The 16,952-nt window shown below is 32.9% G+C and overlaps 1 protein-coding gene across 1 annotated transcript in view; it reads left to right on the top strand.

The window, feature by feature from the left end:
• Positions 1 to 16,952, top strand: part of LOC124356688 (U4/U6.U5 tri-snRNP-associated protein 1-like) — a 46,379-nt gene that overhangs the window by 20,036 nt on the left and 9,391 nt on the right. Inside the window, 10 exon segments of the mRNA XM_046807833.1 lie at positions 524 to 585; positions 587 to 715; positions 1,355 to 1,483; positions 3,862 to 3,978; positions 5,548 to 5,683; positions 7,303 to 7,454; positions 11,823 to 12,075; positions 14,826 to 14,950; positions 15,922 to 16,080; positions 16,757 to 16,838. Coding sequence (XP_046663789.1) covers positions 524 to 585; positions 587 to 715; positions 1,355 to 1,483; positions 3,862 to 3,978; positions 5,548 to 5,683; positions 7,303 to 7,454; positions 11,823 to 12,075; positions 14,826 to 14,950; positions 15,922 to 16,080; positions 16,757 to 16,838 — 1,344 coding nt within the window.

Below are 16,952 nucleotides of genomic sequence, written 5' to 3'. Positions count from 1 at the left end.
TGTTTTTCTCATAAGCCTGCAGTAATAATTCATTTAATATTTATTTATTCAGCTACTAAATTACAATGCATATTTATATATATATATATATATATATATATATATATATATATATACGGTATTTATATATATATAAATACCGTATATATATATATTTCAAGAAATCTTTGCATATTTTTCTAAAGTGCTGATTTAATGATTAAATTTGTTTTTAATGTTAACTGAAATACACTCTCTTCTACTAAAAATTTACTCTAATTTTGCATTAATTTTTAATTAACACTCAAACAAAAATTTTTATTGAAAACACTACATATTAAATAAACATAAACCTCTGTTTAAACAATCAAAACATATTAAATATGCTTGTTAAAGTCAATTACTATACTTTAAAAGTAGCAACACCTCTTGTCTCTGATTTTAATCTAGTTAACTCATATTACTTCTTTTCTTGTATATGTTTCGAAGAGGAATAATTAATTGTATTGTTTTAACTGTTGATACTTATTCTTTTTTAACATAGATAACATTGCTGCCAAGTTGAAGTCTGAGAAACTGAAAGCAAAATTGGCTGAACGCAAGGAAAAAACGGGCACTTGAAGCGAAGTTGGCAAAAGTGAAGCGACTAGCTGATGACAGTGATGACGAGAGTGCGTCTGCTTGGGTAGTGAAAAACCGGAAAATAACAGAAGAACGACTTAAAGCAGAAAAGAAAGTAAGTTTTAAATATTTTTTTTAGGGTGCAGCTACAATTTTTAAAAGAATTAATGATTTTGAAGTAATATTCTGTCAAACTGAAATGTATTTATTTCAGGCAGATGGGGCAACCTTAGGTTCAACCCATCTGGTTGCCTTCATTTTAAAAATTTATTGATGTGCGATTTAAACATTTCTTAAATTTATAAGATTAATATTTTGATTGGGATTTGGCTTAAATGGTAAATTCATTTTAGGGCGAAGCAATTTTCTAATTTATTTTGATTGTGTTGAATTGTTTAAGCAGATAATGGTCTCTCATAATTTTGAGGAACATCAAACCGATGATTGGTTATTCTCACTCTTAATAGAGTGATGGTTTTTCCAATATACTCTTTGGGACAGAATTTACAGATTAGTTGATACAACATGACAATGTCCATTGCAATGTATGTAACACGCTGAAGGATTAATAAACTGTCTTACTGTAAATTGCCAGGCACTCTCTACATATTACTTAGGCAAGTAACCATGTTACTGAAAGGGTTGCTATTCAACTTCTGTAGATATTAAAAACTAATTACAGATTTTGTTTTACACTCTTGGTTGTTTCCTCCAGTACCATCTTCAATGTTTTAATATGATTCTTTATTGTTAGGCTAAAGAACTGGATGATATGGATGCTGTGTTTGGTGTGGGCGAACTGGTGGAGGAAGAGTTGAGATCATCTCGCAAAGAAGCCTACACTGCCCGAGACCTGAGGGGCTTGCGGGTCGAACACGATGTGGTAAGTCTCATTATTATACATAAGGTCCATAGGGATTATATTAACACTTTCACTGCTGACAACGTTATTTGACGTCGCGCATGGAATTCTTTTGACTGCCGACAACAAATTTAATTATATTTTATAATATTCATAACATCTTTAGACGGCGCAGACTTTTACAGTAATAAAATGCATTTAAATGTATGTAGACTTCGGCTTTGATAGTCATTCCCTATTTCCTTGTTTTTATTCCTTACTTTATGGATTATGATCTATGAAATGTTGTTGGCAGTCACCAGGAATATCAGAAAAAAAGTGGTTTGTTACGAACTCCTCGACATATCAAGGAGGGGGACGTTTGTTGCCGTTCTACTACCATTTTGCTAATTCATCGTCTGCATTGTTATTGATTTGCTTGCTGTTACTTTAGTTTACAACGATAGTTTGGGAGTAAGTACAATAAATCGGAACAGTATTGAAGACAATCAAGTGCTAGATGAGTTACCTACTCAGATTTTCAAGTGACAGTGAAAGTTATGATTTATACCAAGATGACACAGATAATGATCCTGATTTTACTACCAATTCTAGAGGAGTTCTGAGTTGGAAAACTAAACTATTTTGAAGCTGTAAAAAAGAACACTTCAAACTAACCTTCTGAAGGAAATATATCCAGAAACTTCTGTAATTTACAATATTAAGCAATTAATGTAGTTAATTACAGGGTGGCCATCTGACCGGGAATAAGTCGGGAATTACACACACCAGGTGAAAAACCGAGAATAAGCCGGGAATCTCCCTTTAGGACTGGGAAAATCTTAAAAACAATGTTTCTGACTCTAATAACGTATGAAATCGAGAAATAATTTGACATCGTATTTTACACTACGTGACCCATAACTGTGAATGAAGAGAAACGACGAGAGTGATGATGACAGCTGATTTATTTACAGAGTTTGTGGACAGTTTGTGTGAGCAACAAAGTGTTTCACAAGCTCTCCACCCAATGTTGGTTCATCCAAGGGTGCTTCCACTATAGTAATGGAGGTTATCTTTGTTAGCTCTATCCTTATGTCACGTAAGCTCCCATACACACAGTGTTCTACGATTAAAGTTGTCGGATCGATCAACTCAGTTTGGTCTCTGAACGAATGTTTCTCACTCATGATCCAATTGGTCGTCAGATTACTTAGGTTTAAACTGAGAAAATGAGGTTATGTGTTGATATGGTCACATCCACATATTGGTCTGAACTAATATTGTCTCCAGTTTAGCCGAATTCCCCACACACGTCTGTTTTTCTTGTCAGAGCAGCATTTGTTGGACGATGAATGGTGGAAATCTTGCCATTTCTCCGATATTAGTTATCTGAATGACTTCCCCGTAGAATTAGAACTGTTCAAACCAAATTGTCTAACGAATCGTTATGTAAGGAGCCTTACATCGTTTTGTTTCATACTCTATTACCACAATTTAACAAACAACCTTGTGACTTGAACCACAGCCTTCTTTGCATTTATTTATTTTGTACAAGTTGTGTTTTCATGATGGCGTGATTCTATTCTTGTATTGTATTAAGACAGGCATAAAATAATTAATAGCCAGTAATTGATTACATTAGTTATGTTCTTATTCTGGGACCAAATGTGGAAGGTACTGTTCTACAGATAGTGAATTAATGGCACTTGGGTAATTTCCAATTTTTACTAAGGGTGGATCGATTCTGATCTCGATACCATGGCTCTTTTAACTCAATTCCGATACCAACAGATATTCCTAAAATTACACTTGGACGGTAATGGTGAATCGTCACCAAATTTCTCGCATATACCGCTAGTGATAAAATTTGACAAGAAACCGTCACTTTGTTTTTGGTGTAAGGGTTAGCCACAGTATTACATTTGTTTATACTGTATTTGGTTTTTAAAATGGACTAGAGAATCGGAAATTTTTTGTAATCGGAGAAATACCTGGAATATAAAAAAGGTTTTAAGCAGTCACCCTGAATAATGATTGTTATTTTATTTTTTTATATCTAACTTGAGTATTTATGTTGTGTGTGATCTTGATAGTTTTATTTTTATTCTAGAGAAGGAAATATATTATTATTTTTTAGTATATACAGTAATAATGTGTAGTTTCATTATAAGGTTTAATTATGTTATTTATTTTGGATTGTGTTTATACATTGATCTTGTTTATACAAAAAATTGCATCAGTTATCAACTCTAGATTTGTGTTGTAAGACATTTGTGTGGGAATTTAAATATAACTGAGCTAATCAAATGTTGAGAGATTTTTTAAGATAAATTGTTAATTAATAGCCAATAGTTTGTAAACAAAATGCTTTCTTCAAATTACATATTTAATTTAAATGTTTCACTTTGGTTTTATAGGATGGTTTCACTGAAGGGAAAGAAATTATCTTGACACTGAAGGACAAAGGTGTATTAGATGAAGAAGACGATGCTTTGGTCAATGTCAATTTGATGGATGATGAACGCTACAAGAAGGTAACAAAAACATCACAATGTGGTATTTAAATATTTTAAAGTGATTCCTAGAAGATCTGAATGAATTATAACTTAGATGTGTAGCTTTTGTCTTATAAGTTGGTAGGTAGTATTTTATGTTTAGTATTTGTGATCGAAGAAATGCTGATCTGCTTTAAACTCTGCAACTGGCTTTAAGCAATTATCAACGCATTAATTTCATTTTCAAATGGCACTAAGCTAGTATGATCTCTCACAGCAAGTCTATTTTTACATTGTTTGAAGTAAAACGTACGTAAATTTGAAGATAAAGATCCAAGGTTTTATATTGTACTGTAAAAGATTTTATAGTTACGTTGTATTTTCCATTAGAAAATTTTTAACGTGTAGGTTCACACATCTGATTGCGATTTGTCACGTTATTTCTGAACACGCACAAATTACTGCATTTTTTAACTTAAAAAATGCATTAAAAAAAATTGCTGCATGTTTGTCAAAATTGAGAGTTCTACGTCCTACACCATCATGAGTGTCGTTACTGAAAAGAGTGTATTCTTGGCTTTAGAAACATCGCTTCAATAGCAAGTAAGCAAATAAATATGTATACAATAGTTGTTTGAACAGTTGATTTTGTAAATCTCAAATTGGCAATGTGTCAAAAATAGCTTCATTAAATTTTGTAATTCTTTTACTTTATTGTTGTCTGGAAGTAGTGAAAAATATATCAAAACAAAGAACTCTTCTTCTTAGCTCTTAGCAACAGTATCATGAATCTATCATGTTATTTTTTTACTGTGGCACAATCACAGACTCAACTAAGAACTATGCTTTGTCTGTCATATTGATTTCTCAGTTGTTATTAACATTATTGTCAATACTAGTGTGTTCTTTGCTATTTATTTGGATCTTTCCCTTTTTATTGGGTACAAATAAATGTTTGTGTAGTATTTTATAAATTAGTGAAGTGTAAAATGTAGAAGATGTTTTGTGAAACTGTAGGAAGGCTTGTGTTTTATATGGGTTCAATAATTTTTATTTGGAGTAAATAATTATTGTACATTTCACAATGAGTGTTAATTTTAACAGTAGTGGCAATCTGAATGTACTGAATAGTGAACCAGAAGATAATGTTAGTTTAGTGATATGGATTAACCGTTGTCTAATAAATGTATTGTGCCTGATCGTACTGGCTTGGAAAAAGTAATAAATATAATAATACATTGTTTTAGATTGTTTAAACTTCTATAAATGTGCTTTCTATATAAATAATTATTTTTATGGAAACAATTTTCTCTTTTTATAATTTGTTTGCTGTTATTTTGCTGGTTATGATCTATGAAGTGAATGTAAATAATAAGGTTCAATCATTGGCCAAATAAGAACATTTTAAGGGGGGTATTTATATAGCTCCCATTTTATATTGATGCAAGAAGAGATCATTACAAAATGACTTGTATTGAAGCTTGTGCAATTTTGTCTTTTTATAATTCGTTTGCAACACACAAAATCTAGTGTTTATACCCCTATTTTAAACAGTAAATATAGTAATGCCTTTCCAACTTATAATGTAGTGTCTATGGTATGATGCAGAACATTGACAGAAGGAAACAGAAGCCCCACCAATTCGGCTATGATGCGTACGGAGAAGAAGAAGAGGATGAGCGGTCTGTGCTCGGCAAGTATGATGAGGAGATTGATGGAGAAAAGAAAACCAGTTTTACACTTGGTAAGTTTTTCTTTTCCAGTAAGCAGAATTTTTTTTCTGTCCCGTCGTTACATTCTTTATTGCAGTGTAGAGTGTTTATAGTCCAGATTGCTTTTAGAATATCAAATTATTTCTACTATACTCTTAACATGTTTTATTATGAAAATATTTTCTTTGACATAATAATGTACTTGATAACTGTGTTATTTTATGAAGAGCAATACATGTAAAAGTACTGCTAAAAAATACATTACACAATATTTGGATATTGAAAACAACCTTTTTTGATTTTTTAACTACAGTATTTATTATTTTTTCAGCAAATTGAGCTGGTATGCCCTCACTTTATTTTAAAAGCCTTGACATCAGTGTGTCTGCTGCGGCAAATGCTTCAGAAATGAACAGGCCCTGCTTCTTGAATGTCATTTTCATTTTGATTTTATCCAATTCAACTATTTTTTGAAGTCTGAACTGTTGATGCTCTTCTGTACAACTAAATAAAAGTGTCATTTTGTATGCGAAATTGGTGGCCTCACAGACTAAACCCAATAGGAGTTTCCTAAAGATCAATCTGATCTCAGATTCTTCAGCATCAGAAGTAATTTATTGCAAATAACATGTGTAGTATTTACAGTATTGTAACATGGAACAGTTGGAATTTGTGGCCTTACAAACTAAACCCAATATGATTTTTCTAAAGATCAATCTGATCTCAGATTCAGCATCAGAAGTAATTTATTGCAAATAACATGTGTAGTATTACAGTATTGTAACATGGAACAGTTAGAATTTGTGGCCTTACAAACTAAACCCAATAGGAGTTTCCTAAAGATCAATCTGATCTCAGATTCAGCATCAGAAGTAATTTATTGCAAATAACATGTGTAGTATTACAGTATTGTAACATGGAACAGTTAGAATTTGTGGCCTTACAAACTAAACCCAATAGGAGTTTCCTAAAGATTACTTGTTATATTACAGTTGTTTAACATGGAGAAGTTGTCTTCCATAAAAGATAGTGTTTAATGAATATAATTGTTTAATACTGCAGAATTCTTTGTTAACAATCTAAAATAATTAATTATTCATAAAATTAAATTTCATTAATATTTTTCATATGTATACTTACAGTAACATGGCACCTGGTTTAAAGATCATATAAAAAAGATACATTTGAGTGAAAATCTTTTTCAGCTGTATTTAATCATTTAAAAAAATGCAGACTAATGTAACAAAAATAGGGTTAAAAAGACCTTATGCATTTAAAAATAAAGAGATAAAACTAACAAATTCTAAATCTGCAATAAATTTTAATGAATAATTTAATTTTATGTTTTAGTAAAAGTTTCAGTTAAATTAAAATTGAATTAATTAGTTATTGTTCATATGCAAGTGGTATCTACATAGTGGACTATAATCCGTATAAGTAATTATATAAAGTTTAAAATTATTATGGGTTTTTTTCTCCTCTTAGCTTTTATTTATTAGCCTCCAACAATTTTTAATAGTAAAAGATTATAAAACGATGAATCATTTAAAATTTGAATCGACATTCCTTGTTCTAAAATTTATGTGTTGATGTCTTTTAAGCAATCTTGTTACTTAATTTGGGTGTTAAATTAAGTCTTGATTTTTTGAAGGTGTCGATGAAATGCAGAAGAAGAAGGTGCAGGTTAAATCCAAACTACAGTTGCATAAGAGAGTTGAGAGCCTTGTGACACCAGCTCTCCAGCTGGCCTCAGACTACTACACCGAACAAGAGATGGTTAAGTTCAAGAAGCCTAAGAAAAAGGTAAAACATAGATAATATATGGTTGATAAGTTGACACTCACATTATTTAGTCAGTGTGTATAAGAAGGAATAGCTGCGGATGACAGAAAGACTATTATTTAGAGGTAGACATATAAATATACACCATAAACTGATTCTTGTGTTCATTTAAAAATTTAAGATGTAATCAATTTTTATATAGTATGATAGTTTAATACCCTGGGTTATTGCAGTCAGTCTTGTGTAGTTATTTGATCTTTTAATATTTCACAAATACTGGCATTATATTTTTTCTCATTGTAACCATTGTCTTAAATAATTTTGCATACACCTTTTGTTTGACAAAACTTTAAGAGTATTAAACACGGTAATATAAATATTTATTCTCCGATAGTCATACACGGGTTATAGGATGGCTAACATCCAAGAAATTTCACAGAAAATCTTTAACCCTCTCCCGGGCAAACGCCTCGGCAGGGCGCCTGGCTCAAAAGTCCAAACGCCTCCAATCGCCTCCAACTGCTTTATCAACGCCCTCTGCTTTGTGCTGCTGTCATACGGTTGTTTGGGGAACTAATACTGGAAATATCTATTGGCAGTGTCATTGTTGCCTTGTTTATTCATAGTTTTATGACTAGGGACGCTATCTAGGATTAATAATTTGAAACGGTTCATTGATTACTTCATTGACGGTGATTTAGTTGTTTAGTAGTACAATTCTTTCTGACTTGTGCTGCTATGTTACGTAATTTGATGAACTATTTGAGACTTTTTATAACCACTCATTTACTGAAATCATTTTGTTAGTTGTTTTCAGAATCAATCAAAACAAGATTTTTCATGTAAGTTTGACTTTGTGTTTGATTTTAATTTACCTCATAAGTATAATATTTTTTTTTAAATAAATACAACATTATTATAGAGGATTTAATCATCTTTGTAACGATGCACAATACATAATAGTTTTATTAAAATAAAGTTCTTAACTTAGTAAAAACGCGAATAAGTGTCCCCTCGTATCAGAGCGCCCGATTTAATTCAGCCCAGTAGCGCCAAAAGCGCGTCGCGGTAATTCGACCGGGAGAGGGTTAATTAACCCTTTAAGTTCCAGAGATAAAAAAAATCTTTATTGCAAAGTGCAGAGTTTTTTGTGTGACTGCGAAAAGTTCCAGAGGGTTTTGTGTGAAAACGCAAGGTTACAGAAAAAATTTACCTACAGTTTATTTTTCATCATAAAAAGCTCCTTTTTAATTCTTTTTAACACATTCACTGCGGCCGGCCCCATATGGGGACGGCAGACCTGCGCGCGTAGTACGAACGTCCCCAGATGGGGCCGCCTTACTGCTCTACACATAAAGCCTTAGTGTAATTCAGCCTTTCGTTGTAGACTATTGAATATTTGCCGCATTTTATGTTATGTCCAACGCTTTATTGTGATCGGTTTCGTTCGCTTTTACCTGTCACGGTTCTTTTTCAATAGGAACCTGTTGTAATCTTTGAGTGTTCAGTGTGTTGCGTCTGTGTATATCAACTGTGTAATTCTTTCTCTACATTATTTGTGTGTGTTTTTTTTTAAATAAAAATGTATCCTGCATCCTTTAAATTGTACACTTTGACAGAGCATCAGGGATTTATTCTTGGATTCCTCATGTACACGGGCAAATCAGATACTACCGTTGGTGGTGTAGGGCATACAGAGAAGGTTGTCCTACACCTTTTGAAGGATTATTTGGGGCAAGGCCATTCAGTGTATATGGACTTTCCATGAAACAAGTAAGTGATATCAGCAGCAGAGAGCTTGTAACAACTTTTGACAGTACGGGACCAGCACAATATGCGGCCGGCCCCAGCAGGGGCCGAAAATTGTGACGTCACAGTTCCAGGAAACTCGGCCGGAAACGTCATTTAGACCTTCAATCTTGCCTTTCTACCGTACAAGGAAAGTTTTTTCTACATAAAAATTTTTCAGCATCTGGTAACCCCAATTGTGCTTTTTGCTGCAGCGAATGTGTTAAAGGTAAATGAATGATGTATTATAAACTATTTAACATTCAGATTTTTACATAATTTTGTAAATTAAAAAAATCACTTTAGATAGCAAAATTTCCACGAAAACAAAAATAATCAAGTTTGAGATGAAATAACTATTATAATAAAGTAGTGAAATTTCAATACTTTCATGTTAAAGAGCATTTGAAAACAACCCAAAATCATGTGTAATATAACATTACTTACTAAAACGAAACTCAAAACATAACCTTACTCGGGCAATTTTCAAACAAACTCTACAACATTGTCTTCATAGACATTCAGACGTATAACCGGCATAAACATCTTCTACTAAAAGTTTCCGTATATGACTTTCTTAATTTTTTAAATTAATTTTAATGTCTAATATAACATAGAAACATTTTAAATTAATAAAAATGCACAATTATATAACATAAAAAAACGCTCTGGTACTCTTCACGACACCATGATCGTGATCCAACTGAGAAAGTGTTGTATTTTAGTTAGTTGTTTACATCATCTAATAGCCGTACGAAGTAGAAATGACAGCCTTGTAGCCTGATTCCTCCCCTCTGCAATGAGACTAGTTCGAGTTCAGTACGTTGAGAACTCCCCTCTGCAATGAGACTAGTTCGAGTTCAGTACGTTGAGAACTCCCCTCTGCAATGAGACTAGTTCGAGTTCAGTACGTTGAGAACTCCCCTCTGCAATGAGACTAGTTCGAGTTCAGTACGTTGAGAACTCCCCTCTGCAATGAGACTGGTTCGAGTTCAGTACGTTGAGAACTCCCTGGTTCGAGTTCAGTACGTTGAGAACTCCCTGGTTCGAGTTCAGTACGTTGAGAACTCCCTGGTTCGAGTTCAGTACGTTGAGAACTCCCTGGTTCGAGTTCAGTACGTTGAGAACTCCCCTCTGCAATGAGACTAGTTCGAATTCAGTACGTTGAGAACTTCCCTCTGCAATGAGACTAGTTCGAGTTCAGTACATTGAGAACTCCCCTCTGCAATGAGACTAGTTCGAGTTCAGTACGTTGAGAACTCCCCTCTGCAATGAGACTAGTTCGAGTTCAGTACGTTGAGAACTCCCCTCTGCAATGAGACTGGTTCGAGTTCAATACGTTGAGAACTGTTGATGCGACAGTACATTTCGTAAAAACTATCAATCCAATCTCCCTCTAAGTGCAATATGTGTGGCATCATCCGTTATCTCTCTAGTTGAGGTTTATTATAATGAGGTAAAAACTGCATAACTCCAAACAATGGAGCAGGTAAATTTATGTCCGTGGAGTTTGTACATCTAAAAACCTCTTGCCTGGTCTCCACTCGATTCAACTTGTGTTGGTCTGTCAGCTGTTTTGGGACCCACTTCAAAGACAGTTTCCAATATCCGATATTTTCTGTGATGGTTTCATGTAACAGACATCTGGAGATTCGTGAAAATATCACAGAAAGTTCATCCACAGTTAATCTGTGATTTTATGAAGCACATTTTCGATTTTTTAAAGAATTTCAGTCACAATTGAAGTTCTTCCGCCCCTCTGATCATCATGCAAGACATATGCCCGTTTTAAAGATCACACTACCACTTAAACACACTCGTATGAATTAATAGCTTTATCACTTTATGTAGTTTTTACCCCATGATAAACCTTAATCGAAGTTTTTCTCTTCCAAACAAGATAACGGATGATGGCACGTATTTTACACTTGGCGGGAGATTAGATTGACATTTTTCACAAAATGTATTATCAAATCGACATTTCTCAATGTACTGACCTTGAACTGGTCTCGTTTGGAGGAGAGGAATCAGGCTACACAGCAGTGTAGCCAACTTGTTGGGGAAAAAAATCCCTCCGGCTTGGAGAACCTCAGTACACTTACTTTCTGGATATGCCTCGTATGTTGGCAGCAACTTCTTCATGCTGATAACATCATCATATCTCGTAAGTCTCAAGATTCAGGTGCAAGACTGGGATTGCCAGAGAAAGGTATAAGGACAAGGTTACCAAAATAGCTTTCTGGAGTACACCTTTGTACCCAGTAGCTGCTGGTTCAATTACAAGGTATTTGTATAGTGGGTATGAGCTATTAGCACTGTTTCTGTCATGCCTTTCCTCCCCTTTTATTATTCCTTTTGCTATGTATTCGATAGTTTATGGCAATGTCGATAAAAACCAATTTATAAAATAAAACCTAGAAAAAACTCACAACAATATTGATTAAACAATAAAATTTAAAATATAATAAAAATAAGGGAAGAGGTAAGTTCTGAATATGAACTATTCCTGGTTGAAATTTAAGTTTTAAATAATTCTTGAATTTGTTAAAAACCATGTTACTTGTAGAATTTTGTAAATAAAATTAATTTATGTTGATGCAGGTACGCAAGATTCGGGAGCGCAAATCAAAGATCCTGAAGGCTGATGACCTGCTGGTTGACAATGCATCTGGTGGCAACACAGAGGACTGGCTGCGGGAGCTTGGCTCGCGTCGAACACCACAGGTTAATCTCAAACCTGACCCAGATAACTTCGACATAGACAGCTTTAACACAAATGGTGAAGTTCCACCCGAGGCAGTTAGGGTAAAGGAGGAACCAGGTGATGACCCAATGGATATTGACGATGTCCCAGGTAAGTTTAGAAACACATTGAATTCCTTCAAAAAGGATTGCTTAAATGAAGCTAGCTCTGAAAAATGTAATTGCTATCAGTGTTTTGGTGTTTGTTATTTTTAACACTTAAAAGTTAAAAGAGAATTTAATTTACTGTATATACTTGATTTTACAATATTAGGATAAATATACTATTAGTTTATCCTTGTATTTTTGTGTATTTTAAGTTTGCATAAAACATTCATAAAGAAAATCCCTTTTGTATGTTCACAAAAGTATTTGTTTTTATATTCCTTATTTAATTGAGCAGCATTTTAATATTTTGGATTTTCTTCAAAATATGTGAAAATAATGTTTGAAATAAATATATAGATATTTAATTTAATTATATATTGCAGTCACAAGTTTGTATAATATAGTACTTTTGTTTTAAGATTATTTTTGGTTTTATTGGTTGGTTGTGTATAGGATATTAGTTCAGGTGGCAACCGACATTAAAAGGACGTAAATTTGACTTCATTTTCAGCCAGTTAGCTATGTTTCCGATCGATGTGATTGCACAGCATTCTTAGGCACTAATAACAGCTGGGAAGGTGGACCAATGCTTCTAGGTGTCGAACAGTGACTCATCTCATTTGAATTACATTTACTGTGTTTTCATACCAAAATGTTTTTAATGATTGTCATCTGCTGAGTTTTGTTACTTTTGTTGCCGAACCTATTTCCAGGCACGTTCATGTCAGTAACTTAATGTCGTTACTGAATACGTTTTTAAAAATTTGGAAGTTATTGTTGAATTAGACAATGATGATCATTCTAGTATTTACGAAAGTATACAAAGTGATGGTGATTACTTTTTACCAACACTGGAAAACTTCAGTGACAGAGATGATAGCCTAATACTAGACCTAAAAGCAATTGGTGGTTGTGATGATGGATTGGATAACAGTTGGTCTGTATATGAAGGATCTGATTTTCTTCATTTCCCTTACACATTGACCTAATGCATGTTCCACCTTCTCCAGCTGTTGTTATTAGTTCCTGAGAATGTTGTGCAATCACAGCATCAATCGGAAACATTGCAGACAGGTTGAAAATGAAGTAAAAATGACGTCATTACAATGTCAGATGCCATCCAACATATTAATGGAACGTCAAAATCGTTATGTCCCACATATGACAATATGAGATGTAAGGGTAAAAGATTAATAATTAGTAAATCCATCTCTATAATACTTGTGTGAGATAGAATAAAGAAGTCTAATGCTGCTTTTATACCTTAGCCATCTAAACACCAATCTGGCTTTAGTTGCTATTATCATTTTGATTTACAACTATGTAGTTTCATACTCTGACAGCCAAGAACATCATCCGGACCTGTCATTATTCTAGTAGGGTCACTAATTATTATATTGAGGTTTTTCCTAATTGTATTTATTTATTCTGTGGAATAACAACAATCAATTACAAATCATTTTATTCATAAATGCAAAAATCTTATTTGAGTTTGTCTGCATTTTCACTTAATACTAATTACTAATGCTGTTCTTAAAAATTAATTTGTGGTCATGTCCATGCAATGTTATTACAAGAGCGAACATTTCACCAATAATGCAGTAACAATATAAAAATAATAAATACAAATTTCATATTAACATACCAAAATTTCTAAAAAAAAACAATGGCAATAATTAACATTTCTATAAAAAAATTAGTCTTAATAAAAATAAATACTTCAGGATAATAACAAGAACAAAATAAATAGGTATAAGTTACTTAAATTGTATTTGGAATATATTTTCAATAACAATTATAACAAAACTATAAAAAATCAGCAACATCAAGTAATAAATGTACAATTTCATCATTTAGTACAATATAGTCCCTGGGGAAAACATATTATATAGCTAAAACTAAATAAAAGAATACTACAACAACTAGTAATATTTGCGATTATATTCTAACAGCCCCAATACTTTACTGGTCTTTTAGATGCTAGATATCCATTCTTATTTGCCATCTTTGAATGATAAAAAACTCAAAAATAAAAAAAAATATTATGAAAATATTTAAATTGGTGTGGTCAAGAAAAGAACTTCTTCTAAAATATCAAATAAAAGAGAGAATTCATATTTAACTTATAAAAAGTTTATATATATATATATATATATAAATGTATATAAATATATTTGTATAAATGGCAATAGCCTTATGTAATTTCAATAAACATTGAATCGCAAAAAGTACTTGCTCCGCCGGGACTCGAACCCGGATCTCTCACTTGCCGGGGTGAATATGTGAAAGAAACAGCCAAATACAAAATAATTGAATTGTAAAAAGTGAGGGCTGTGTGGTGTAATGGTAGCACATTCACCCAGCAAGTGAGAGATCCGGGTTCGAGTCCCGGCGGAGCAAGTACTTTTTGCGATACAATGTTTATTGAAATTATATATAAATATATATATATATACACATACACACACACATACACATAAATAGTCCTTTTAAACATATATAAAAACTCCCACACTGGGGCTTAATCCTAATCGATCTGAAACCCATCATGTGCTTAAATTTTTCAACCCCACAATAGGTTAAGAGAGCTTACAATTTGACATGATATTAAATCCTTTGTATGAGGTTTTTTTTTACTGTCTCTTCACCAGTGGGGTAGGTAATGAATGGAAGATGGCCCTGAAAAGAAGCTCATAATCTTAAGCACACACACATACACTTGTATCTTGTCTAATGTTTTTATTTATCTTCCAGACCTGAACGAAGATCTGTCCAATATCAAAGTGGAGCAAGATGATAATGAGCTCGAGATGGCTCTCAGAAAAGCTCGGAAACTAAAGCAGAAAGAAGCAGCTGAAGCTTTAAATAATCCTGACAAGGTTTGCAACCAATGCTATGTTTTTTATTGTAAGATTTTTTCTTTCGGTTCAAATTTAAAGTTACAAATAATTACAAATTAATTGTACGAAAGACATGGTTTATGTTATTTTTTGAAGGGAATGGACTAATTTTGATTCTTAAAAATAGAATTCCATAATAATACTGCAATAAAATAACTAGAAAAGATCTTCCATCAAATTTTACTCTTTTAGTCAATGAAGATCTTCCTGAATAATCATGTTATGTTTAAACATTCTGCTGAAAAAATGAAGGACTGCTAGAGCTTATATGCAGTGTGATTCAAGAAGAATCACACAGTTGAAATTGTAACTGCCTTTCACCATTTCAATTTTCAGACAGACTAACAGCTTTACAATAGACATTAATAAATATCCACTGCCTCTGAGGAAGGCTCATTTCATTGGGAGTTTTGTTGGATCAGTTATGCAGATGGAGCCAAACTGAGGAACCTGTTTCTTTGGGTAAAGAACAGTAAAATTGAAATTGCTTACTGGATTGAAAAAAAAATTCACTCTTCTAATGATCAGTCAATTAATAAAATAAATCTACTTATAGAAAAACTGTTTCATTATTATTGATATTTATAGAAATAAAGTAACAAAATGTACATATATAAAGTAGACTATAATATTGCAATAAAATGGTATGCTTTATTAATACATAAAAATAGTAAAATTTACAATTAGGAATTGTGTATAAGCTTGAGTTGCATAAAAATTAACAAATAGCTTGAAAAAGCATCTGGAATGTGCTTTTAAGTGAACTATAGGAAAATGATTAGTAATAATAAGATTATGAACTCAGAGAATAAGTATATTGATCGTAGATCATGGGATTTACTAACTATTTAATTTAAAACTAGATTAATGTAATAAAAAAAAATGTTGGCAACAGTTCCGTCATCATTGTATATACACCACACATTCCCTAATATGTGAAAATTGTGCAGGTGGCGAGGATGGTGCTGAGTGAGGAGATGGGCTATGGGGAGGCGGGACCGGGGGGCTCTATAGTTCTCAACTCCACAGCAGAGTTCTGCCGTACCCTGGGCGACATACCTACCTACGGTCTGGCCGGCAACCGAGACGAGGACGCTCAGGAAATGCTGGTAAATCAAGTCACCACTAATAGAGTTGTTACAGAACTGCAACTAGCACTACAACTGTGTCATTAATGAATGCAGTCAGTCAAACCAAGACCAATATTACATTAGTTATTTGACCATTACTAATAACTCTTTTAGTAGATAGTAAGAGAACTGTACTAACACAAAGATCTCCATAAAGTAAACAAGTATTCCTAATTCTATTCTTAACTTGCAATACTACAGGTACAGAAATACATAATGATAAATGCAATGTAAAATTCTCCGAATTGTAGTAATAGTTTGGAGGAATGTGAAGTAAAGAAGATCCATCTGTGTTTTATTTAATTAATTTTAGATCTAAACGGCAAATCGCAAAATAAAATGTGAAAAATGTGCATTTGAGTACATCACTGTGCAATTACTTTCGGATGTCAGTGACTTTTCTAACAGACATTAAATTTGCAATTTCATAATTTGATACCAGATTATAAATAACCATCTGATGTATTGGAAAGTGAGATCCGAATTCTTCTAAAAATGTGCCTATCTGTTTTGGGAAATTCTCACACACATACATACTTTGCGGGAGTTGATGGCCATGGGGTTTTAATGTTTCAATTCCGTTAGCTATGCAATTAGGAAATCGCTTTAAAAATATATTTCTCTTAGTTTGCTTAAGTTTATGATTTTATTGCAGGACTTTGAAAGAGAAATGAAGCAGGAGAGAATGAAAGAGGAGTCTTCTGTTAAAAGGAGTGGTTGGAACGACGTTGAAATGGGTAAGCAAACCACTCTGATATCATTTAATTGTATTTAATAGTCAAGGTTCGGCCACTGTTACAATGAGTGTTCTACTTTTGCCGTTTCAGTATGTTGAGACTATCGGTGTTTAT

The sequence above is a fragment of the Homalodisca vitripennis genome, chromosome 3 (genome assembly GCF_021130785.1).
Source record: "Homalodisca vitripennis isolate AUS2020 chromosome 3, UT_GWSS_2.1, whole genome shotgun sequence".
Taxonomy (NCBI): domain Eukaryota; kingdom Metazoa; phylum Arthropoda; class Insecta; order Hemiptera; family Cicadellidae; genus Homalodisca; species Homalodisca vitripennis.
This window is presented reverse-complemented; position numbering and strand designations above follow the sequence as displayed.